Below are 24,445 nucleotides of genomic sequence, written 5' to 3'. Positions count from 1 at the left end.
CATTGATTAATGGGAGGGTGCATGTGGGGGGAAGATTTGTAAAAAACAAAACAAAATCCAAAAAAAAACCAAAACAGCAACAACAAAAAAAAAAACCCACCCAAAACCAAAAACCACTACCTAAAAAAACCCTGCCTTGTTTTTTGTTTTTTGTTGTTTTTTTTTTTTTCTGTTAAATATTTTTCAGGATATTTTGAGTGTTCGGAAGCTAATGGCAAGATATTATACAAAAGCACTTATCTTAACAGCTCCATGTGTCACTGCTTCAGTAAGAATTGCCATTTTCAGTTTCATTACTCCATGGCAGATAACAGTGTTCTCAAGGCAGTACTGTTTACTAATCAGGTAAGACGACTCATGCATGCATTTTCAAAGAATAAATATACAGCAGCCCAGGTGTTACCAGCCAAAATACAAGAAAATATGCCTTCTAGCTTGTGCCTGCCCCCTGAGTTAAGTTTGTCCAAAACAATAACTTAGTATGATTCCATTCATCTATGAAATTATAAAACCTGGGTATTTGCCATCTCAGCTATTAACTAATTTGATGAGTGAGTGTTCTGCAATAACACTTCAAGGACAAACCCCAGCTATTAGAGAAATTAAATAATTTGGGGATTTCAAAGGGTAAAAAGAAAAAATCTATAGTAAGCTTTTCTAGCCCTCTTCCCATTCTGGGAATGGGAAAATAAGTGCTTTTCCCTATGGAGACAAATCAAAAAGGAAAGTTGCTGTCTCAGGATGTGTGGAAAGTTCTTGTTTAGCCACCAGATTTGCTTTACTCAAGTTTTAGAGCAATAATTTTCCTATTTTTCTGCCCATTAGTAGATAAAATGGCCATGTCAAACTGAAACACAAATGTCAGTTGAGCAGTGATTACCTTTTCCATCTTTCTTACTTCCCTTGCCTTGTGGAGACTTTCTGCTGTTAGAATGTTCCCTTTTGAAAGTATTGTTTAATATGAATGTTATTGTACCACTACTTAATGAAAGTAAGAAAAATACAGCTGGTCTTATTAAGTTAATGGATCTCATATCTTGATGCTGATGTTGAATTATTATCACCCAGCAATACAAGTATTTAAAAAGACTGATCCACTTCATTCACAAAGATAAGATGCAAACAAACCTGAAGTGTAATACTACCATGCATTTAAATATGGGAACAGGTAATGGAAATGCTTTATTTTTTTCCTACTGTGTCTTCAGCTATTCATAAAAACTCCAGGCTCTTGATTTTTTTTTTTTTTTTTCATTTATGAAAGGGAATAGTTGTATTTTTCTATGACCCATTACTCTATCAGGGAATTGTAACATAATCAGTGCTCTGGTCAGAGTGCATGGAGATTTGTGCCATAGTACTTGCCAATAAATTACCCGATGTGACACCCATGGCAACCTTGAGACAGAGTAGGAATACTGATCTCAATGGTTTACCTAAGTAGCATCAATGGACTTGATTTAAGAGTGTTCTTTCCCTGAAAATAGAGGTAAATAAGTGAGCCAAAACCATGAGAAGACCAGCATTTGAATTCCTATAGAACTGGGAGCACAAATTGAATCAATTTATAAACAGATACTTACATGTACATTAGAAGAACATTTTTTGGCAGTTATGACATCAGTTTAGTCAGCTGTGTTTCCACACCTTCTTTTAGCCCTTTGATGTTTTAGTTATTGAATTTCTTCTTCAGTCTGGAGTGTATTTATTGCACATAGACTTATTTAAAGCTGATATGAATTAACATACTGCAAAATTTGCAAGAAAAACATTCAGTAACATAAGCTTATGCTGCTAGCTTCAAAATCAAAACCCTTCTGCCCCTGGAAGACAAGAGAGCTACTCTTGTGGAGGCTGCCATTCAAAATAACCTCTCAGTTATATGGCCCCGTACCATGCGTTCTCTGTACCCCCTTTATTATTTTTATTGGTCAGAACTTCTTATCTCCAAATAACTCTTGCTATGTCCAGCCACCAACAGGCCTGACAGAGAGACTGGATTACATTTAGCGTACAGTTTCAGTCCTGTTTTTTGAGGACAAGCCACCCAATTGTTGCAAATGTATCCCTAGCCTTCCTCACCTTTTCAACAGAGAGGTCAAAGATTAAGTGAACCTATTTTCTAATACAGATATTAAGACATCAGTTGGAAGACAGGAAATTTAAATTGCTCTTGGGTGTGAAAAAGGATAGGGAAAATGGACTTTTTTTTCACCAACAGTAACCTGTTGTTGACCTGTGGTCCATGATAACCTGCAGCTTTTCCTGTTTCATTTCTGGCTTGGTAAAGTCACTCTTCATTCAATGCTACTGCATTTGATCATTTTTTTTTCTTTCCTATCTGTGATTCATGCATCTTTTAACTTTGTGTTATTGGTTTGAAACTTGTTCTTGTATAATGAAATCAATTTAAATTCTAATGATGTCCTTCGGGGTGCTTGTAATTCCTCCCAGTTTTGTGTTGTCCACATTTTTCTAAATATTATTTTTCATTCCATTATCCAAACAGTCAGCACTATAACTATGTCAGGCCTTGGAACAGACCTATGCAAAGCTGTTATAATTGTCTTTTATCAACATTTCCTCTTTTAAACAAGGTTGCACTCATATTTGTACACCAGTTTTAAAGTAATTCTGTTTGTACCAAATCCCCTCGATCTACTTAAAGAATGTCCCATGAGATTGTTAAAAGCCTTTATAAAGTACTTTCTACTTTGTCTGCTTACAATTATTAAAAAAAAAAATTCATCAGAAGCATCTAATGTAGGTTTGTCACTTTCTAATTCTCTAGCTGCTTTCAAGATTATTTTTAGAAATCTGTCCCAGTGTCTTAGAGGTTGCTCAGCAGGTTTATAATTACATGGTCTGTATTTTTCCCTTAACTGTAATATACATCCTTTGGTCTCCCTTTCCTCTAGTATCCCACAGATTCTCCTCAGGTTCCAGGAGTTGTTGATAGGAAGATATTACTTATGTAGTAATTTTCTGATTCCTTTCCAGTTTCAGTACTTCTGGCTTATAAATATTTGTAATATTATTATTCTATTCCAGCCTGTGTTTGCATTTGCATTTGGCAATATTAGCTGTCTTAAGAACATGAAATATTAACTGTACTAGCTGTCTAATAATTTTCTGATAAATTTTAAACTTTTATGTAAAACTTGAAACAAAAAGATAATGTTGACTTCCCTCTGCCATTTGCCATTCATTACTTGGTCATTGTTCCCATTAAATAATGGACTCATAATTCATCCTTTTATTTTCTTAATCTTTACATGTTTTATGGCTTACATTAATTTTATGGAAATTAAACAGTAAAATATCATTTCAACTGATGTTTATATGTGCAAGCATATTTGTATCCTAACGCACTATTTCTGAAAGTGTTCAGCAGCACTTGCAAGAAGCATGCAAGTACATTTCTTTGCAGAAGTTAAAGGTAACCCATTAATCATTATGGGGGGAACAAATAAGCTTTTGTTCCAAATTATTTTCTGAAATGAGAAAAGCAGGGACAAAATGATGAATGCAGTTGAAAATATGTAAGAAATAATGATAAAAAAATGTTGTATTTTATAAATGGAGTTGGTAAGAAGAGATCACAATTCTCTTTCATCCTTCAAATCTGAGTAGCATTATCTCTCTCTCTCAAAAAAAAAAGAAGCCCAAAAGCAAACCAACAAACAAACAAACAAACAAAACCCCAGCAAAACACCCCCCCCAAAAAACCCAAACCCAAAATACCCCCACAAACCCCCAGTATAAACCACTGCAGGAAAAGAAAGAATTCTTGGCATTTAGCTTTACAAAAAATTGCTCATAGATGATAAATATATCACAAGGTGAATAGAGTGAAGGTATTTTGAGCAACTGCTTCCCTGCATTAACAATATAAATCTCAAGGGAAAGTACTGGAAAAACAGTACAGTCTACATTTTTAAAGAAGGTTAGTGACGCAAGGGATGTGCTAGAAGCGTTAACCCATTTGTACTAAAGAGGCGATAGAATCTGATAAGCAGGATGAATACTACAGAGAAAACATTGTGAGGAAAGGAAATAATGTTACTACTAGACCTGTATGAAATCAGAAGGTAATGTCTGTTGCATGGAACAATAATCAGTTTAAAAGTTGCTGCATCAGAGATGATTTACAGCTGTCAATGTAAAAAAAATCTGCCCTAGAAGGTTTGGATACTGGCACATGCACAGAAAATTCAAATTTACTGTGTCAAGCTGTTTTTATTAACATAAATTTGGGATCAAGAGGGTCATGGGGATGGGTATCTAAGCGATTAATTGAATGTGAACAAAATTGTAGTATCCAGATGCATCCAATCAAATAAAAAGCAAAGGCAGAGTGCTCCCCCAAGGTACACAAATGTGTTTGAAGGGTTTATATATGTACATGTGGGGGGAATACATTAACTAAAATATTTTTAAAAGCAGACACTTAGCCACAGGCTGTGGTTTTAACTTGCCATGTAGTATGGTTCTAAGTACATCACCTTTTTCTGTGTTTATGTGTGGGTATTGTAGGCTAATAATGCTAATACATTTTCTTTGCAAGTTGAATTATTTGGCTAAATGAAGCAAGTTTTAGGGTTAGGGTTAGGGTTAGGGTTAGTGTGCTTGGCTCTGCCTTGCAGTTTTCCAAAACTGACCTTTGAAAACAAATTCAACAGAGGTTTAGACTTTCAGCTTTGTTAATATGTTGTAACAGTTGAAACCTTGTTAGGAAAAGAGCAAAAATAATTGGCTACTCATCACAAATCATATCAGTGTTGTTCTGCTCATTCACATCTCTTGGACTATAAAGAATTAGAATTTTTCTTTTTATTTTTATGTTGCAAGACAGGAAAAAAGATAACTTGCCTTGTCTATACTAGTGATAATATTTCACATACCTAACATATCCCCTTTTATTCATCTCTTGTAAGGTAAAATATTTTTATACTTTCAATTTCTCTTCATACAAGAGGTTTTCCATTTCTCTTATCCTGCTTTACAACTTTTTTTTCTGAACTGCTGCTAATTCTGTAATATCATTTGTGGAAAATGTAGACCCAATACTTTGCACAGCATCCTAAAAGGGGCCTCAATATTGATACTTGTAATGGTAAGTCTGTTTGCATGTGTAACCTATAATAATTTTTCATTGTACTGGCCTCAGCATCTTCCAGTTAGGACATGACCAGAAGCAGAATAAGCCTGAGCCGTTTTCGTTAGATTATGAAATCAAAAGGGCTTGGATTGCTTGGTAAAGGGAGCATTACCACATTTGGTACTCTCACTACTATGCTTAGGAGGTGGAGTGAAAATGGTGATTAAGGTAACTCAGAACACGACTAGGAATTGTTAGGTACTACTCTGCATGCTTTACAGATTTAAAAACGGGGGGGGTGGGGTGATTTTTAGCACAGTTAGTTAGGTAATTTTGACAGACCCTAAAAATTCAGTTCTAAGAAAACTAAATCTAATTACAACACAATATAAGCAGTTATTTATGAAAAAAAAATAATATAGAGAGCACCATGGAAACACATTGTTAAATTCAGCAATAACATGGCTTAATTTGCATATTAATTCACTTTAATTCTACTAAGACACCTCCTGATAATTGTGGTATTTGCATGTTTAATCACAGTAAACATATTTTGTTTCTTTTCTCTCTCATGGTGCTCAGTGCTATGACTGCAAATGAATATGTGAAGCTCTAGTTCCTCACATATAAGAACTTTGTATACGTGGTTGTTTGGTTAGGAAAGGAAAAGATGGAGTTCAGGAAATGGCCTTGGTAATATATAGAGAAATAAAAATTAGCTTTATGACATTTTATTCTACATTTTACAGGAAGAACATATCTTGTGGGAAACCAGCACCGTGACTAAGAGGGAATGGGTCAAAGTAGATATACGTCTACCAACAGGGATAGAAAACTTAAAGGTATGAACGAAAAAGGCACACGTTCGATTTTTGAAGATGCTTTACTTTATTGTGTGTAAAGCTTCTAGAAAACTTAAAAATTTGTTAATTATATGTAGCCCAAAGGTCTTCCTATTCTTCATTGCATTGATATGAGTAAAAGCTCTGGTTACAGCTCAACAAAACATCCACAAAGACGTCACGTGTTGAAGCTGCTGGTCTTTAATCACATGCAAGAAAATGAATGCAAATCTCACCATGTTATAGTTAGTCATTTGAGTTCATCTCAGCTGTTACCAAGTCATTTAAATATAAATGCTAATAAGTGAGATGACATGAATGGTGTTTCAGAGGAAGGATATAAATAAGTAGATGATGCAACATCCTCCTCCTAAATTTTCAGGCATAGAGAAGAACGCAAAGTTGCATATAATTAATTCTTAAATTAATTTACAAGTTTGTTTTTACATTTATTTTTTCATAATTAAATAACCATATTTTATTGTCTCAACCATCAGCTGAAAAGGTAATCTCTGTGAAAGGACAAAGATTCAAGTCTGCTGCAGGAAATGTTTTGATATATATCTGAATAAATGAATGCATTTCAGCAAGTTAGTAGAAGTATCTTGTTGTTGTTGCTTGTCTTTCCTTTTCCCGCAAGGATAAGTGTGAATAAGCAACCAAATGTGTAATAAGACTATAGTATCTAAAAATAAACAAGAGGCTGCCAAAAATGTGTATGCGTATATGTAGAAAGTCAAAATTATACATTAATGTACAATGATGGCAAGGATCACTTGTACTTAGGGAAGGAGGAAAAATATCTTTAATTATATGGCTGTGTCATATTTTCATTGAAGCATTCAATGTTTGAAATGGGAGAGAATGGATAATTTTAGAAAGCTTTGTCATTTAGAAAAAAATTTCTAGTGGAAGACAATGACATATATGATTCTATAGCATTCCTGCTATATGCCTCTTGAGATTTCACTCTATCCTAATTTGCAGGCTTCGGTGGTGTGTGGGGGGGGTGAGGGGGGTGCGTTAGACCCTTCTGCTTATGTCCCAAATCATGTCTGTTCTGGTTTCCTTCTGTTTTGTCTGATATTCTTTTCCAGCTTTCTTTCATATGTGCTTTGTCCCTCTTGCACGTGACTACTTTCTGAGATCAGTGCTCTGGTCATGTCCCAGTCTGTCAAAACCCACAACTCCATTTTTTATTTGTGCCTATAACTCCTGCTCTTGTCTCTCAGTGGTTTCTTTCATTGTAATCTTCATCTTTCTGATGAATTCAAGCTTGCTTCCTCCTGCTTGTTCTTTTAGTTCAGGTAAAAGAAACTTGGAGAGCACAAGTGTGGTAATCTCCTTGCTTTGAGACCCAGCTGGTCTCCACAGTGGCCATGAGCAAAAGATGTTCTTTTGAAATGTCATTCTTCTATATCATCCTGTGCAAAATCTGGCTTTTAATTAACTTCGTTCTTGGACTTCATCAAACCCTTTTAGGTGTAAATTTTCAGAAGTTTCAACTGAAGGTAGTCATACAAGATTTCAGGTTCTAATTTGAAATTTGTACTTGTTTTGTAATGGAAAGAATGCAGCACCTTTTAACAAGTGAAACATTGCTGGTTTATGTAAATAAAAATCAGGCTTTCTCTGCTGTCTGTTAATGCAAATATTTTGACTGTACAATCTACAGCTTATGTTTAAAGGAACATTCCAGAGCAGAGCAGGTTTCATCTGTTTGAATAACATCCAGCTCTTGGACACTGCACCATTTGAGCCACCAGGTTTCTGCTCCTTAGAAGAATTCACCTGCACTGACGGGCAGCTCACAGAGCCCGGATCAGCCTGTGACTCTCACCCAGATTGTTCTGATGGCAGTGATGAGGATCCAGCAGCCTGCTGTAAGTGAATTGCATTCCTTTAGAAGGACATTGTGCTGAAGAGCATTGCGAAAGCCTAAACAGATCTACCCAAATGGCTAAAAAAACATATTATTTACATGGCTTCTTTTCCACAAAATAGTTAATGATGTTGAGGTTAGTGACAATGTTTGTAGCGTTTTCTGTCATGCATTTTTTTCCTTCCTATTGTTTTCTGTTTCTCTGTCTGGTCCCAACAGTATGCTCTGGATCCAAATAGCAATTTTTAAAATATGTGTAGAAATGCAATATTTTACATATTTTTGCTTAAATCTATCCCCTAGGTACAATGTACATAACCTCTACTTCCCTAGTTTTCTAATTTAGAGTACGAGTTAATGGCAGAAAATACATTAGATGACATGAAATTTATGTGGTGTTACAATTTACCATGTAAATCGCATACAGTTCAGAAGCTACATCATACTCATGGTCTTCAATTGAAGGTAACTTTGCTTAGAAGCCAGAGTTTCTACTGTAAAATCAAGAGCAAAAGAAAATAACAGTTACTGGAAGATGTCTATAATAATCCTGAAACATTTTAGATCTCCATCTGAAAGTAGCTTTAGAGACCCTATAACTTTCTAAATGAATATTATACGGTCTACATTTGTATGCATATTTGCCTCTGGTAGTAACACTTAAATGTGTGTCACAGATTTAAACTTTGCACATCTTTAGGATATTGGCAATGATGCGTATTTGCTGCTGGGAGGTACAAATTAAATTTTTGCGTATCACTTGATGTCAGGATGAAGAACATCGATAATCAGAATCATAAAATAACTAGGGTTGGAAAGGACTTTGATCATCTAGTTTCAAACTTTCTTGAGAAGACTTTAGGGACTGTATGTAACTACAAGTTGTTTGTGTTTTTTTTTTAACTCACAGTCTGAAACTTTAATTTTTAAATTATTTAAATAACCATGCGGGAGCCATGCCTAAAACAAGTAATACATGCAAATGCTAAAGTAACATTTTAAATTGTAAGCTTTATACTGTTTTATCCCTGGGTGAAAGCTAAGACAACATTGATGTGTATAGGGCGTTCTTTTCTGAGATCTATTTTCCTCTTTTACAAGACTTGACCCTATGCTGCTAGCTCTGTGTGTTTGCTGGTAGGAATACAGAGAGTCCTCTTACACTCTTTAGGAGGAAGAATTGGATGAAAGTGAATAGCACTTTATAAATTGGATTTTATTTCTCAGTGATTTAGTGTTCCCACTTCAGTAACAATGTGAGAGAATTGTGGTGAATAATGACTAGGAGTATAGAAGAATAATTTTAGGTTTTAAAAGGAGGATGAATAATAATTGTCCCAGTTGAAGGGTAGCTGTTATAGTACTACACAAAGCAAAAATAAAGATAACTCTAAACACTTACAGGCAAGCATATTTGGATGTAATGCATTATACTTTCTAATTTTACCTCTGTGCCTCAGATGCTGGACACTGGCACTGGGTAACCAGAAGATGACAACATAATCTAGTTATAGCCAGTATTTTAGGTTTAAACAGAGACCACAGTGGGACTCACTCTTGAAAATATTGCTTTTGTTACACTCATGCGGATGTGCCAGAAAACTGAAGAGTAGGCAGAAAAAAGTCAGATTAGCTCGAATGTCTCAGTACTGTTCTTTGTGACTTCTCCAGAATTAGGGTGCTGGGGCAAGGACTGACAGAAGGCCCAATCAGTACAAAACCTTCTTTGATAGCTCTGCCTAGTGCTTCTTTGCCTGCTGCCACCTCTGCAGTTAGCTTGGTTTACTGTGTGGCACTGATTTACCACTAACTCCTAGTGTATTTCAATTTAAAGAAAATACCACACTCAGTTGAACCTGAGACACAGGGTTTGTGTGCTTCCTTCTGTTGAGGCAGTCACAGGATGAAGATGTATTGTTTTGTTGGTGCAGTGCACAAAAATACTCATCCCATCAAAAAAGGGTGAAAAAAGGTAATTTTCTACAATATAAGTAACCTGCGTTGTATGTTGCTCTTACTACTGTCGGAGAAGAAAGAAAAAAAGAAAAAATAGCCATCTTCAAAATACTACTAATTTTTTTTTTTTAAATTGGCTCATTTTAATAGCTAATACTGTCTTGGATACCTCATGCAGTCCTTTTCAAGGAAGTGGACCCTAAAGGCAGAATTTAGCTCATCAGCAGTTTGGTTGGCTTAAAAGATTCACCTTTCTGACACTTTCTGCAGTTCTTGAACAAAAGAGACCTAAAGGAAAAGTCATCATCTATTTCTGTCCTTTGTTCTTTTCATTCCAGGATGTACACCTTCCATGTGATTTGGAAATTGTACTCTGTAATAGTCAGAGTGCACTACATCTACTCACATTAATTTTCAGTAAAAATTCCTATCTGGTACAATAAAGCATATTTTAGCTTCTATTCTATTAGGTATGTTAGCATCTATCCTTGGATACATCCTCAGTAGTTTCCTCTCATGAAATACCCTCATGTACAGAAAGAGCTGACAGATCTCTATACTGAATGAAAATGAAAACAGGCAGCTGTTACTTAGCAGTGTGAAAAATTTCCCTCTTTTTGAGGATTTTCTTTGCTTCATTATAATTGGAGAGGATTTATTTTTGTTTCTCTTTTGCTTATGTTAATTTGACATAAAAAAGTCTTATAATAATGCATTTTATAAGAACAAACACATATGTTTTACAATGTTTCTTAAACTTTCTGTTTAATTTCTGCCTGTTTATATAAATGTATATTTAAGTATATGAAACTAGAGTCTCAAAAAATTAGGAACTTGTCTAGGAAGCACACATGAGTAACCAAATTTATGTGAGTAGTTTTGTTGAAATCAATACATCTAATGAAGTGAAAAATTGAAATTAATGTTTTCAGTATTAAATTCTACATTTTCATTATGTCTATTTGATATCACTTATTTGAGATCACTTCTAAATTTCATATTTTGCTGTGATGAATAAATTATCAAAACATAGTTAGTGTATTAAAAAAGAGAAAGTGAAACACATCCTATAAGTGTTTCTGAAAGGAAGCTTCCTTAAAACAGCTGTCTTTAACTCTTTTGGTTTTAATTTTGCATCGCCAATATTAGTTTACATATTTTCAGCCTTTCATAGGATTTGTATAATTAATGAATAGAAAATATGTAGAATGAAGGAAATGTATAATTTTATAGAGTGTAGCTTTTACCGCATTTTATTTACAGTATAACAATTTACTATCGCAAATCCTTGAAACCTTCTAGAGCAAATGAACACACATGCGAATCTTTTTATTGCCATACTGCTTTAAGGAAGAATATTTTTTTAGTCTAAAACATTTGTTTTACTACATACTTATGTTTCCTGTGGCACATTAATTGCCTGGAATTTTCAATATCTATCAATCTTGTATACACATGTGGAGAAAAAGAAGCTACATCTATATAATTTTCTGACTTCATTGCTTACAAAAACTGCATAGCATTGCCTTTGTGTTTCACCTGAACAGTTACTTCAAAGTAAGCATGCCTTCTGTAGACCCAGGATCAACATGAGATTCTTTTAACAGCACTAGTCTCTTCCCTCTAAGTCAGGTAATTGAGTAGTTTCAGGAGATGAGGCCATCTCACCTAAGGGACTCCAGTGTTATGAGACATCTGTTTAATGACGTATGACATAGAGAATTTCAGGCTACATGACCTATGGCCTACAGTATTTCTCAATCCTTTAACAGATCCTAAATAAATGAAATCAGTAGCAAACTGGTAGGGAATTTGCATAGACAGTAAGAAGGTATAGATATAAGCCTTTATTTTCCCAAAATGGCATTTAATGATAGAAATGACAGTATTAATGACAAAGTAATTATATAGAGGTGTTTTGATTGCTGACCATACAGGTAGTTTATACTTCAAATTCCATAGGGGCTTGGATGCTGTCACACTGAGTAAGGGTAGGAGCCCTCCTTATTCCATATTTATTAGTCAGGGAAATGTTAATCTGGTAGAGAGACAAGCTGTGCATTCCCTCTTGTGTTCATTTGATTAAGTTGCCAGAGTAGGACTGAAAAGCTTCATCCACTTGCAGGCTACCAATGTTGAGGCAATATTAATTGGCTGGCAACCCAGCCTGCCTAACAAGACTGATTTGCTTTTTTTTCCACCAGGAGGATCAAGAGGAGCTGGAATAATTGTAGGGTAAGCTAGTCAAAGAGTAAACATTACCTCCCAGTGCTTTTGTTGTATGTGCTTTATTGCTTGTTTCTTTTTTAAAAACAGAGATGTGGAAAAATGGTTCATCTTAATTGAAAAATTTTCCCTGTGTATTTTATAGCTTTAGTAAGCTCTATGTATTTCTTGAAATTCAAGGGAACATATTTGGGGACCATTTTTTTTCTTCTGGTTACATCTTGGAGTTATTGTTTTTTTCTGAGCTGGTATAATAATTTACTCCTTCACTCGTTGAAGTATACTTACACACCCACATGAAAAAAAAGCATATTGTTTTTCAAATTTGGCTTGTTATTACCATGAATGGAGGTTGTTTCTTTTTTAATTTCCTTTCTATTTTGCAGAAGTATAAATAGATGGAATGATAAGAGGTGCAGTAGGAATAGACATAATGTACCAGATATATGTTTTATGTGTGTTTAACTTACATAACTACAGTATGGCTCCCCTAAAAATATAGGTTGTGCAGTCACCTATTTTCCAGCTATGGACAGTGAAATATTCCCTATTAATTACTTGAAGGCTCAAATAAAAATGTAGAGAAAAAGCTGTGAATCATAAAAATTATGCACTGTTTTGATGGGAATAGAGGATTTCTCAAAGTTTATTAATATTTGAGCAATGAAAAAATACACTGAGAAACTCTCTCTTGGATTTGGGTTTCAGCTGAAGCACAGAACTTTCTTTCTTTTCAGGCTTGATTAAATCTTTTCAAGCACTCCTAAGTTTTTAGAATTAAGTATGGATAAAATTTAAGTCAGTTAACTCAAACAGTTGGATTTCACTCAAATTATAGCCTTGATGTTCCCTGACATATCAATACTTTTAAAAAAATGAAACCTTACTTGCAGAAATTGCATATGGTGGAACACTTAGGCTTGGTGAGTGATTCTGGCTCAGTGTCTGCATGACTAGATGTTTGTATAGAGCTTGTCATTTTAAATGGCAGGTACAGTGAAGAAAAAAAAACACCTAACATCTAAGGTGTATCCAAGACTATCACATTTAGTGAACTGGAGCAGCTTTCCCTGCCTCTCTTTCCCCTTCTCCCCCCTGCCCCCCAAAAAAACCCCAAACCACAACACCATGAATGTTCTTCCTACCTATATAATTGTGTTCAGATTTGCATAAAGTTTCAAAAAATGGCTGAGCAAAATATTTTTTTTTCCTGAAGTTTGTTCATTGTTGGGGTTTAAACCAAGTTGGTAATTCAGAACCACACAGCTGTTCGCTGAACTTCCCCATTCCCATCTGCATGGGATGGGGGAGGAGAACTGAAAGAATGTAAATCCCACAGGTTGAGATGAGAACAGTTTAATAACTAAAATTACTGCTACTATTAATAATAAGGAAAATAACAAGGAGAGAGAATATAAAACTAAAAGGGGAAACAAAACAAACAAAAAAACCCAGACACAAGTTATGCACAGTCCAATTGCTCACCACCTGTTGACTGAAACACAGCCCAACCTGCACAGTGATCTGCCCTTCTGGGTAGCTCTCCCTAGTTTATATAGTGGGCATGACGTGCTTTGGTATGGAATACCTCTTTGGCTAGTTTGGGTCAGATGTCCTGTCTCTGCTTCGTCCCAGCTTCTTGTGCCCCTCCACAGTGTTAGAAGAAGTTTTACTAGGAGCTACCAATATAAGAAATGAAGATTTCAGACTTCTCTCTTCCTGTCGACCATCAAGGGCAGTGATACCTTGCTGCTTCCTTAATTCTTCTAGTATACCATTTCTAAACGTAGCCTTGACAGTCAGCTCTCCAGCATGAGCCAATGAAGAACATTGAGGCTGGTATTGAGACATATAAATGACAACAGATCTGGTGTCATCACCACATGAAAGATGTTGATGTTCATATTGCAATAACTCTTCTCGTGGTCTGAGGTAAATCAGAAATTATTGTTTTCTAGTTAAAAGAAAGTAGGATTTTTTTAATTACTATGCTAAATACCTTACTGACGTGTAAAACATTCATCATTAGTGCCATCTTGACTTTTCGCTCATTTTTAAACTTTTCTTTTAAATTTGGCCTGGCAGCTTCCATCCAGGAACAGGGTTTTGGTTGCTTAGTATACAGCAGAGTAAGTTCCCTGTGTCTACATGGTTATTTATTGATGCCTTTTTGGACATTATTATGCAGCCACTGCAGTCAGCTTCTTGCACAGAAAATCTTTTGCAGGTTTTAGGGAGGCCAGGGGACAGTGATAATTTAAGAGAAGAAGTTTTGCTTTTACGTGTCACATTGGTTTGCTCAAGACCGTTTAGTAAGAAGAGCACAATGCCTAGTTATAGCATTAATTACCATACAGCAAAACAGCTTAGTCTTGGATATCAATTTACATCCTCTATCTTAATGTGTTAGGAATTAAAGTTTAATTAACAAGGTATCTTGTAGAAAGCATGAGAATTCTGTAATCAAATAAGTTAACCAAATTTCGTGTTTAACTAATATACTGCACTAAACAGGAAAGCATGATTCATTGAATTTTGATATACATAATGAATCCAGATAAAAGACACTGATATTTTTTATTTACTTTGTTCCTTAAGATTTAACTGCTCATATAAGCTCTTTATACCAGGAAGACTTTTATAGTGGAACTTTACTGCTGTGGTGTTTCAACCAAGGTGTATTTCATTTTGGTTTTGTACAACCTGAAAATTGGAGTAATGTGTATAATCATGTCTGAGGTTGATATAATAGCATAAATATGCCATGAAATCTGGAAAGTGACAAGTTCAAAAGTGATGTCTACAGTTGTGTTAAGTGACCCAAAGAGTTAAAGATAGGCTTTGTAAAGCTGTTCTGGACTAGGAAAGAAAATTCTCAGATTATACAATTTTTTAATCAAAATTACTAATTGTGCTCTAGAAAAGAAAGAGTGTGTGAGATCATACAGTTTAAATTGGTCTAATCCATGCAAACTAGGAAAATGGTCTTTTACTTTGCAATAAGAATTTCTGGGAGACCTAAATAATTCATAAATTTAAATCTAATTTTGAAAAATAAGAGGAAGTTATAATTAATCTTTAGTTTCATTGCATTTAAAACACTAAATAAATTTGATGTTTTTTTCCACACATGCATAATTAACTTTATCATAGAATTCATCTTTTACAAATATATAATATTACTTTCATAATCATCAGCAACATAGGTACAGATCTCATATTTCATACAATATACTTTAGGTACAGATCTCATATTTCATACAATATACTTTATTCTCGTACAGGTGGTTTCCTTTGTGGCTCTAAGTTTAACAAGAGAACTGCTTGAACTTTTATTAATATTCTAGAATTTTTTCTCCATCTGAAATACTGATTTCAGTGAAACATACTAGTGCTTCTTTCAGACTCTTTGTACATACAGATACAAAATAATTGTAGTTGTGGCATTAAACTGTTGTATAAAATTCAGCTGAATGTTATCTTCTTGTTGTTGTTCTCAAAACAGCTAATTACACTCTATGTGATTTTGAGACTGACCTTTGTGGGTGGAAGCCACTAAGCATAGGTGATGCAGATTGGAATATAATGAAAGAACAGGCTCCCCTTGACAGGAGACTTCCTGGCAGAGACTGTACAACTAATACTGGCTGTGGTGAGATTTCTTTTATTTTCCTCCTATGTTGAATATTTCTACTTGTAAATGGTAACAGTCTGATAATAAGAACTGATTTGAAATGGATGCTGCATAGTAAGTGTATAACATAAGTAACATTAAAGAAAGCTAGTGTTTGCGATGTTCTTTTAGATGTGATTTGGTTACTATGCCTTTGTAACTTTCATTTTCTGCTGGGACAATCAATGAGGTATGAGACTTGATGCAGCTTTCATTTTTTTTGAGACACTAACCTTTGAACTGGCATAGTTAAATTTGTTCATGCATTTCATAAGCAGCTTTGTAACTGACATTAACACAGGGACCATTCTTGAAAATATTATTTGGACAAAATATCACTGTAGCTTTTTGTAGAATGCATGTAAGCTAATCAGGTTTGTCTGGGAAAAATAAAGTGAGTGTAATATGCTTTGAACTGTTCTTCTTTCGGCCCATAGTTCCCATACAACGCATTTGGCTGGAAAACGTGTATTCCAGTAGAGGGCTGGTTTTAAGTATTTTTCCAAAATGAAAATGCTATTACAACACAGTGCATAAAACTGAAACTGCCTGGCATGTTTGTCATTGTCAAGTAATATTGGCAAATATTCTGTGACTTTGATTTTATTAAAATGTATTTATTATACCGCTTCCAGTGGAGATTAGATTATTTTGAAATTTATTTTTTTTTTAACAATCTATATTATCTTACAGCTGGACCTTCACACTTCTTCTCTCATGTTCATGGTAAAAGAATATGAAACATTAAGTAGTCCACCTGGAGCTTTCAAAGGTAGAGGAGTTCCAGTATTAAAATTCACCAGAGTAATCCCCAGTAGGGTGTGAGTATGTGCGCACATGCTGTATAACTCTAACTGCACAGACATGTGCCTTTTTGCCTTTGGCCCCAAAGTGATGAAGTGCACCAAAGTTGCTATTTACTTTCTCAGCAGCTACTTGATTTTTATTGGCTCTATAGAGTGGCACTGGATCTGCACTTCAGTATTGTCTGCAAGCATTACTGTGTCACAGCTGCCAAAATCTCATCTCTCTTTTGGGCACTGATGTGCCTGTGTCTTTCCCATGTGGTTTATTCTAGGTGCTGGTGAGATTTGAGGTGTAATGTGGTCATAATGAAGGCTGCTGGTAGAAACATCTGCTTTGCAACCTAGGCAGCATGTTAAATTAGCCCTTATGGAGCTATGTGCTGCTGCACTTCAACTGCTTTGATACCTGAATCATTACAAATTAAGTTCACACTTTCATGTTGCTGTAGGCTGAAGCCTCAAGCAGATCCCTAGGTTCCTAAGTAGCACCTCTCAAGCACATATAAGTTAGTGCAACAGTCTTTCTGAGGTGGTTTTGTACCCATCCATCACTGTGCCTGTTTACAGCCACATGATGGCTTTAGAGTTAGTCTTCCAGAATTTGAGCAAGTTTTTGCCAACACTAAATCAAGGTCTTTCAGGTTGCAACAGTTGCTTTTGGTATCACAGAGTGGTTGTCTCTCCTCTTAACTGGGGAGGGCAGCAGCAAATTTTGATTAATGAGTATCTTAACTAAGCTACTGTAAAGCCTCAGCTGCAAATTACGAGAGGATCCTTTGAAGTACCCTTGCAATCCAATTGGGGGAGCTTCCCTCATGCTGTGGAGCGCAGCACGCCTGTTTGTACAAGGAGCTGTAAGGGTCACCTCTTTGGGCCAGCCTTGCTAAAGAGATGTGATTATTCACATGGGGCTGGACCTAACCCTCTGCTGCATTATGTATCCATGGAAAATAAATGGCTAAAGAGTATGACTATGGCAGAACAATAGCTGATTTTCCAAGATGTAAGGCAATATGTGTAATATCAATGCACAAACAAGACTGAGCCTTTAGTGTTGCTGTGCACAGACTTTCATGAAACTCAGTATTCAGCAAAAGCAGCACTGACAGCCTTCAAAATATGCTGGTTTAGGGCCTCTTGAAGATGTTTATCCCTCCCTACGTTTGTCTGAAATGCATCTGCTGTAGTTGAAATCCAAAGGCAATTCCTTTGCCAGAGTTCAGATTAGATCTTTAATTAAGCTTTCATCCCCACTAGCACAGAAAACAATGTCAAGTCTGTGGACCCCATGAGAAAATATAGCTTACTCCATTGGCTCCCATGGTCTGCAACATTGTTAGCATGCTTAAAACTGGCTGGGCTGCGCTGAGAGTGAATACTGTACCCTACAGGAAATTAATTTTTGTTCTAAATTCTGTTTGAAACATTATTTAAGCCAATTAAAATGTGTCCTTTAGGGAGGCCAGCTGAGGTCTATGCTGTTTGATCTCCAGGGTGCTCAGTGTTGCAGCTCCTGCAGTCCCTTTGCTCTTGCCAGACTGTTCGAAAAGCAGACAGACACCGTGTGAAGGTGTCGGGGAAGAGTTGTAGTGTTTGGAGGATGAAAGTTTTTTGCCTTAAGCGGATAGATGAAACAATACATCTAGAGGGCCTGCAAAGTAAAGCCCTCACAGAAGCAACTTCTGATCCTCCTTTGCAGGGCTCTGTATTTACTTCCTCCAGTTTAAGTGCTTGCAGGCACCATTACAGGGTAGCATTGGCGATGGCTGCCCACATACCCTTTTTTCCTTCTCTCTCTTTCCTCATCTCTGGGCTCAGTTATGTTAATTTTCCTGTAGAAGAAAGAGGCAGGGGATGTTTAACATTATATTTTGTCTTTGCCTGCATAGATGATGTTTGTTGCAGCCTGTTACAAGCCCCTACTTGTTATCCACAGAGACTGAACTGATGGCAAAGCTTGTTTACATTTATGAATAAGCTCTATGTGCCTCACGGAGCATGTAGTTACCTCTCTGAGGCAGCTATTTGCCATTGGAGCATTGCATATTTTTCATATTTCTTTGATTTTTGTTTGCAGGGGCATTCATTTACTTCAGTGGATCATACCAAATGAATACAAAGATGGCCATGTCTCATCTGGGGAGCCCTTTCTTTGTCAGGCGGTCCCCTGGGCTTTCCTGTTGTCAGGTAACCGTTTGACATTAACTGTCCCCACCTCTGTAAGTTATCACTTTACCTGGTGTGCAGATACAGTATTCATGCTATGACTGTTGCTGCTGAAAAAACTGGCTCCATTTCATTATCAGCAGAAGAGGTTACAGACTAACTATTTTGGAGGAGGGAGATGCAGCAGGATTTTTACTGCTTTGCTGCCAGAATTTTGTATCTGATTATTATTCTTTCTAAAGCACCTACCACATGACTCAAGGTTATGTGTCAGATTTTTTTGCATTCTGTGGCAAGCCTATCTGGACACCAGGGGCCATATCAATTCACAGTTGAAGCAGGAATGCCTTTTGAGAAAAAGCTGATAAAAAGTCACTGTTTTCCATAGGCAGGAAACACATATCCAATGTCAAAAAACAGGAGACCTGTGGTTTGAAGTTGCTATAGACATTAACTACATTGGTGTGACCAGAGAGAATTAGCTACCGTGTTTTAGACGCATACTAAAATTTAATTGATGGTTTGAAGGCCATGCTTTTTAAGCTGATTAGTGCAGTAGTTGAGAGTTTACCTTGAAATGCTTTTCTTGTCAAATGTCTTGTGGCTCAGCAGAGGAACGTGAAAACAACCACCCATGATGATTTGGTTGATCTGAAAAACTAGAAAGCTACCTGGAAAAAAAAGGTCAGGAGAGCTAGAAAATAGGAAAGTCTTGGGTGAAAAATGAAAATACAACTGTAAAACTAGAATGTTGAAATTTTCAACAAAATATATATTTCTAAAACAGAACTTGAAGAAATATATTAAATACATATATTACTAAAGAAATACAGGAAAACATTCCTAACTTTTTGGGAATTCCCTATTTTTGTTCATCCTTTTGGCACCATATAAATTCAATAGATGCTGCATAGTCTTATAAGGGTTTTTTACTTTATTTTGGAAACTTTTTTTATTTTCTATTCCATAACTTGTCAAAGCTTATATCACACTTTGGAGAAGCTAAGTTGTGTAGTTCTGAGGTTTTTTCTGCTACTGCATACTGTCTCCTGACTTCAGAAGTCACAGAGGAGAAAATGGAAAGGTAGGGCAAACTTGTCAAAATAAATTGAAGTGGCAAAAAGAGACTTTAGAAAAATAGAAATAAAAATAACCCACAAAATTTAGACTTTTTTTAATTTTTCAGACTCAATATAGAACAGAAACAGTAATTTCAGTCAGAAAAACTTTTTTAAAACAAAAAGTGTGTAGAGGAACTGCACTTAGAAGGCCCAATAAATAGCACAATTATATTCTAGCAGGACCTAGCTTTTTAGGCTTTTTCTAGTGTAAGAGACATGAACTAAGTGTTGACTTACATAAATCTGTTTTACTTGAGACTGCACCTGCCTTAGACTATGCATATCAGTGTGTTACTGGATCTCAGTTGAACAGTTGTTACTTGCAACTAAGAAGTCTCTTAAACAATTTAAGAACAGCTTCTTGCTGTCATTCAACACCCTCTCTCAGTTCTTAATCTTCACATGGCTTCTTAGTGTTGTCAAGAATCAGAAATGAAATAGATGTAAAATTAAATCAAGCAGAATTCTGCTGCAGGGAGCACAGAAGACTTCACAGCATCCTACTGGAGTCCTGTGTGTTGCATTATTCCTGGGACGCCAACAACCTTGTGTGCACAGTGCATTTGTTCAAGTGGTTTCATGTCCCTTTTGTAGACTTTGATACTGAGTAGTTAAGAAACTTTCAGATTCAGATTAATTTATCCTAGAACCCCTTAAGGTGAGCAGGGCCCAGTTTGTATGTGAATCGATGAATCACTGATTAATAAATCTATTACAGAGTCTGGTCTGCATTCAAAATAAACACAGATGCAGCAGACATACACATATATTTCCCTAGTTCAAAGTCAGGGAAGAAGCCATTTTTGATTTTGAATATGAGCACACTGAATATATTTAAAATTCCCAGTTTCAACAGAAAGTAGAACAAGTTCTTACCCAGTCATATATATATCTTGAAGAGTGGAAGCCTGGCTTTCTGCCACATTTTCTTTGCAGGCGTTTATTTCTGGGAAAGAACAAGGATTAGGGGTTTCTCATTAGGATGTGTATTGGTGTGTTACTCTCTCTGTGTATAAATGCAAGATGTTGCCCTCTGTTGGATGTCCCACTGAGAGGATAATAGGATCTACATAAAGAGATGTATGTTTATTAACAGCTTTACAAGTTTCTTGGCTCTAGTTAAAAAGAAAAAAAAGAAAATGAAGAAAATTTGAATTGAGGGATAACCATTTTATATTATGCCTTGATGGCTAATTGAAACTTAGAATTAGCTTCTTTCTTCATCTTTTTGTAGCTGAGTTTTTTTTGTAGATGTCAACTAAGAATTATCTTTATTTAGCTCAAGGTTTTGGAGTTGTAGGAGCAAATCTCTAGTCCTAGCTGTCTGTTTATGCTGTTTAATGGACAAAGTAGTTATTGTAAAGTAGAATATATAGACACAGAGATGGAGGGTAACTTCATTTCTAATGAAATACAAAGCACAAATTTGTTTAAAAAGCTGTTTGATAAACATAAACTTACATCTAGACTTTTTTAGGGTACAGTTTTTCAAACAGCTCATTTTGAAAAGGGTATACCTACTGCCTTGTATTCTTTAAGCTTTCTAGAGGGGGAAAAATGTTACATGAAAGTGTTTTGAATTATTGATAAGTTTATCTAATATATTTTGGTTTATCTTCCCACTCATGAAAATACACTATGGGAAATCAAAAAAACAACTCCACTAACCATAAAGCCAGAAGATATTAAAAAGGAATAGTGTGTTGTACGTTTCCTAACCACTGATCCACCTTGTACTATGTAATGCAAGCAAAAACAAACTCTTCCTTCGTACACAGCAGATGTTGTGTCTTTGGTGTATGCCAATTTTATGGATTAAATTCAGGGACAGAAATGAAAGGTAACGACTCAACATGCAAGATGATATTCAGATTATTAGTAAATTATTTGAATGCAAGGGAATTCTCAAATTCATGTGGTAATTTATTGAAGAAAATACTCCTCTTGGGGTCTGGTTACTCTTAAACTACTCTTTCCCTTAAAAAAAGGAAAAAGGTAAAAAGAAACCCTTGGGGACAAACAAGGAGAGGAGGCGCAGAAGGCGATATTGTTAGGGACACATCTAGAGATGTACCTGCGGAAGGAGGTAGTCCATGTTGAAGGAGGTATGGCTCTGAGAGGACTGAAGCTGAGTGACCCACACTGGGCCAAAGGGACAAGAACTCCCCCAAGGGACTGTGGCTGTGTGTGACACATCCTGGGGATGGGAGACCCCAGAGGGACTGTGGCCTGTCAAAGCCCTAAGCTGAAGCAGGGGAAGAAGAGTAAGACGGTAAGAAGCAATAAGAAGACGGAAATGCCTAGAGAGTATGAGAAAGAAACCATTACTCGTATGCCCAATCTCCTGCCTCACCAAAGGAACTAGGCCAGAATGAATGTAACCTGAGGCAAAAATGAGGAAAAATTAAGACAAGGAGGGGACTGGCTAAGTGTTTGACTTAAACTGGCCTGGGAAAGGAGCAGTAATCAAGTTTGTGCTTGATTTCTTGTGGCTGTTTGTGTTCTTTTTTCTCAGTAGTGCACCCAGTGTTTAGAAATTCTCATTAATTCACAGTAAATTAAGTAAAAATTATACCACTAGCCTAAGGCTGTTTTGCCCTTTACAGTCCCTAATACAATGATTTTCTACAACCTGTACAGCCTATAGTGTCAGCTGTTTGAGCTGTTTCTGAAATAAAAGACTTTTTCTCACGTTTAATGGAAAGCTGGCTATTGGAAGCATCTGTGTTTCTCCTGAGGCTAAAGATAGGTTTTCTCATATTTGTTACTGTCTTGCAAAAACAAAACAAAACCATGTATGTTTCATATGAAATGGTCTATATTTTTTAAATCTGTTTGAAGGTTGATATAACATGAAAAAAATACAAGGAAACTTTGTAGTGTGATGATCCAAGATTCATAGTGTAAGATCTTATGAAGATGGGCAGAAAACTGGATGGGAAGAGCTATTTTTACAGCTCTCGTTTTACTTTCACAAGCATTCAAGTATTATCAAGGCTTTTTCAGGGAAATGAAGAGTCTGCAGTTGAATAAATTTTAGCCTTTCAGTATGCAAAGAAGCAAAAAGGACTCAAAGGGAAGGAGAAAAAAGTCTATGAAAATCTTATTTCTTCCCTGCAGTTCTCAGCTGAATGTGCAGAGGAGGCACAGTGAACTGGAATCCTTACAGTTTTCTGATCTTCTCTGCTTGGCAAGCAGTTTTTTTGCAGCCTCATCCACCTACAATTTTTTCTTTCTATGTATTGGTCAACTTGTTTCAGGAGTTCAACAGATTATTTGAAGCATCTGTCTTCAGATAATTTCCATTTGTGTGGAATTTGGAAATAGAAAATAAGGTTTATTTCATGTAAGTACCTCAGCTGTTGCAGTTCTGAGACTAACATACTTACGAATATGTCCTATATTCAGCATTTGCAAAGAAAAATAATCTTTGGGAGGTTTCTATGTCCTTACTGAGCTAAAAAGAGTTAAGGGAAGTCGTATCAATCAGTCTGCATCCGTTGACAAGTAGAAGTTTAAAATAAGCTTTAAAAATAAGCTTTACTTTTAATTATGGTTTTATCTTTAGACATTACTGCTCCTCAGCATGCCACAGTCTTGTACATCTTTATTTTATGCCAAGGCTGTGTTTAGACCTATTATGATATTCCTTGTTATAATGTACATATTTGAATCAGTACTGAATTTATTGCAGTTATGTTGTTTTAAAAGTGTTTCATTAAAATCTCTTCTAACAGGTAAGATTTTGGTACTGGTTGTCTCAGGATTCACAGCTTTCTGTCTTTAAGAGAACTGCATTGGATGGCAGTTTGGAAAAATTGCATGACATTTTAGGATTGCCTGAAATGCAGTGGACAAAAGTGAATATACCTGTAGAAAGTGCAGCTACAGACTTACCTTTTCAGGTAATTAGAAATTACGTTTACATTGCTTTCAAAAAGTTACTCTGATTTGGCCTTTTGAATTAATTTACTCATATAAAACCAAAATTTCTACTCTTGAATGTTCATATAAAAAAAATCCATTCCGATCATTCAATAGATGTAGCTACTAAAGAACATCAGTGTTCTTTTGGTATTGTATGCATTAGAATCAGCTTTCTGTAATAAGTCAAGTAGCAGTTGCATAGTAACTTTTAAAAACTGAACTTGTTATAGAAAGTGCTGATCAGAGTGAGGACCTAATTATGTTGGCTAAAGGAAAGAGAAGGGCAGACAGTTCAATTTGCACTATTGGTCACAGAAACAATTAGCAGCTTTCAAATTTAAGTTTATTTTTACAGGCTGCTACAATTTACTGAAACTTGGGAACAGTTAGGGGAATCAGCAGCTCGATTTTGAGAATTCAGGAAATAAAAATCCAGCTTTAGTATTTTAATTTTGTCTCATCTAAAAGAAAGGGCACTAAATTCTCATTCTTGGTAAATTTAGACTGAATTTTACTTCCTTTTATGGTTTCCTAAATATTTATGTCTTCTTAAATATTTATTTGGTTTCCTAAATATTTTATTTGGTTTCTTAAATATTTTCCTAAATATTTATTTGTATTTACAAACACCTCCTTACAGTGTCTACATTTACTGTACCACATACTGCTGGCTTCAGCAAGCATAGTATAGATAAAGCCAGAGTTGTAAACCATCCTATTTTGTAAACCTCAATAGATAATTTTA

General features: G+C 35.7%; 1 protein-coding gene across 1 annotated transcript in view; it reads left to right on the top strand.

Moving 5' to 3' along the window:
* Nucleotides 1-24,445, top strand: part of MALRD1 (MAM and LDL receptor class A domain containing 1) — a 246,978-nt gene that overhangs the window by 21,634 nt on the left and 200,899 nt on the right. The window contains exons 7-12 of the mRNA XM_061468304.1: nt 188-345; nt 5,851-5,943; nt 7,619-7,826; nt 15,513-15,659; nt 18,564-18,673; nt 23,511-23,678. Of these exons, the coding sequence (XP_061324288.1) occupies nt 188-345; nt 5,851-5,943; nt 7,619-7,826; nt 15,513-15,659; nt 18,564-18,673; nt 23,511-23,678 (884 nt within the window). The remainder of the gene's footprint in view (nt 1-187; nt 346-5,850; nt 5,944-7,618; nt 7,827-15,512; nt 15,660-18,563; nt 18,674-23,510; nt 23,679-24,445) is intronic.

The sequence above is a fragment of the Pezoporus flaviventris genome, unplaced genomic scaffold (genome assembly GCF_033815535.1).
Source record: "Pezoporus flaviventris isolate CSIRO_AGI_PZ_B2104156 unplaced genomic scaffold, CSIRO_AGI_Pfla_v1 ptg000047l, whole genome shotgun sequence".
Taxonomy (NCBI): Eukaryota; Metazoa; Chordata; class Aves; order Psittaciformes; family Psittacidae; genus Pezoporus; species Pezoporus flaviventris.
This window is presented reverse-complemented; position numbering and strand designations above follow the sequence as displayed.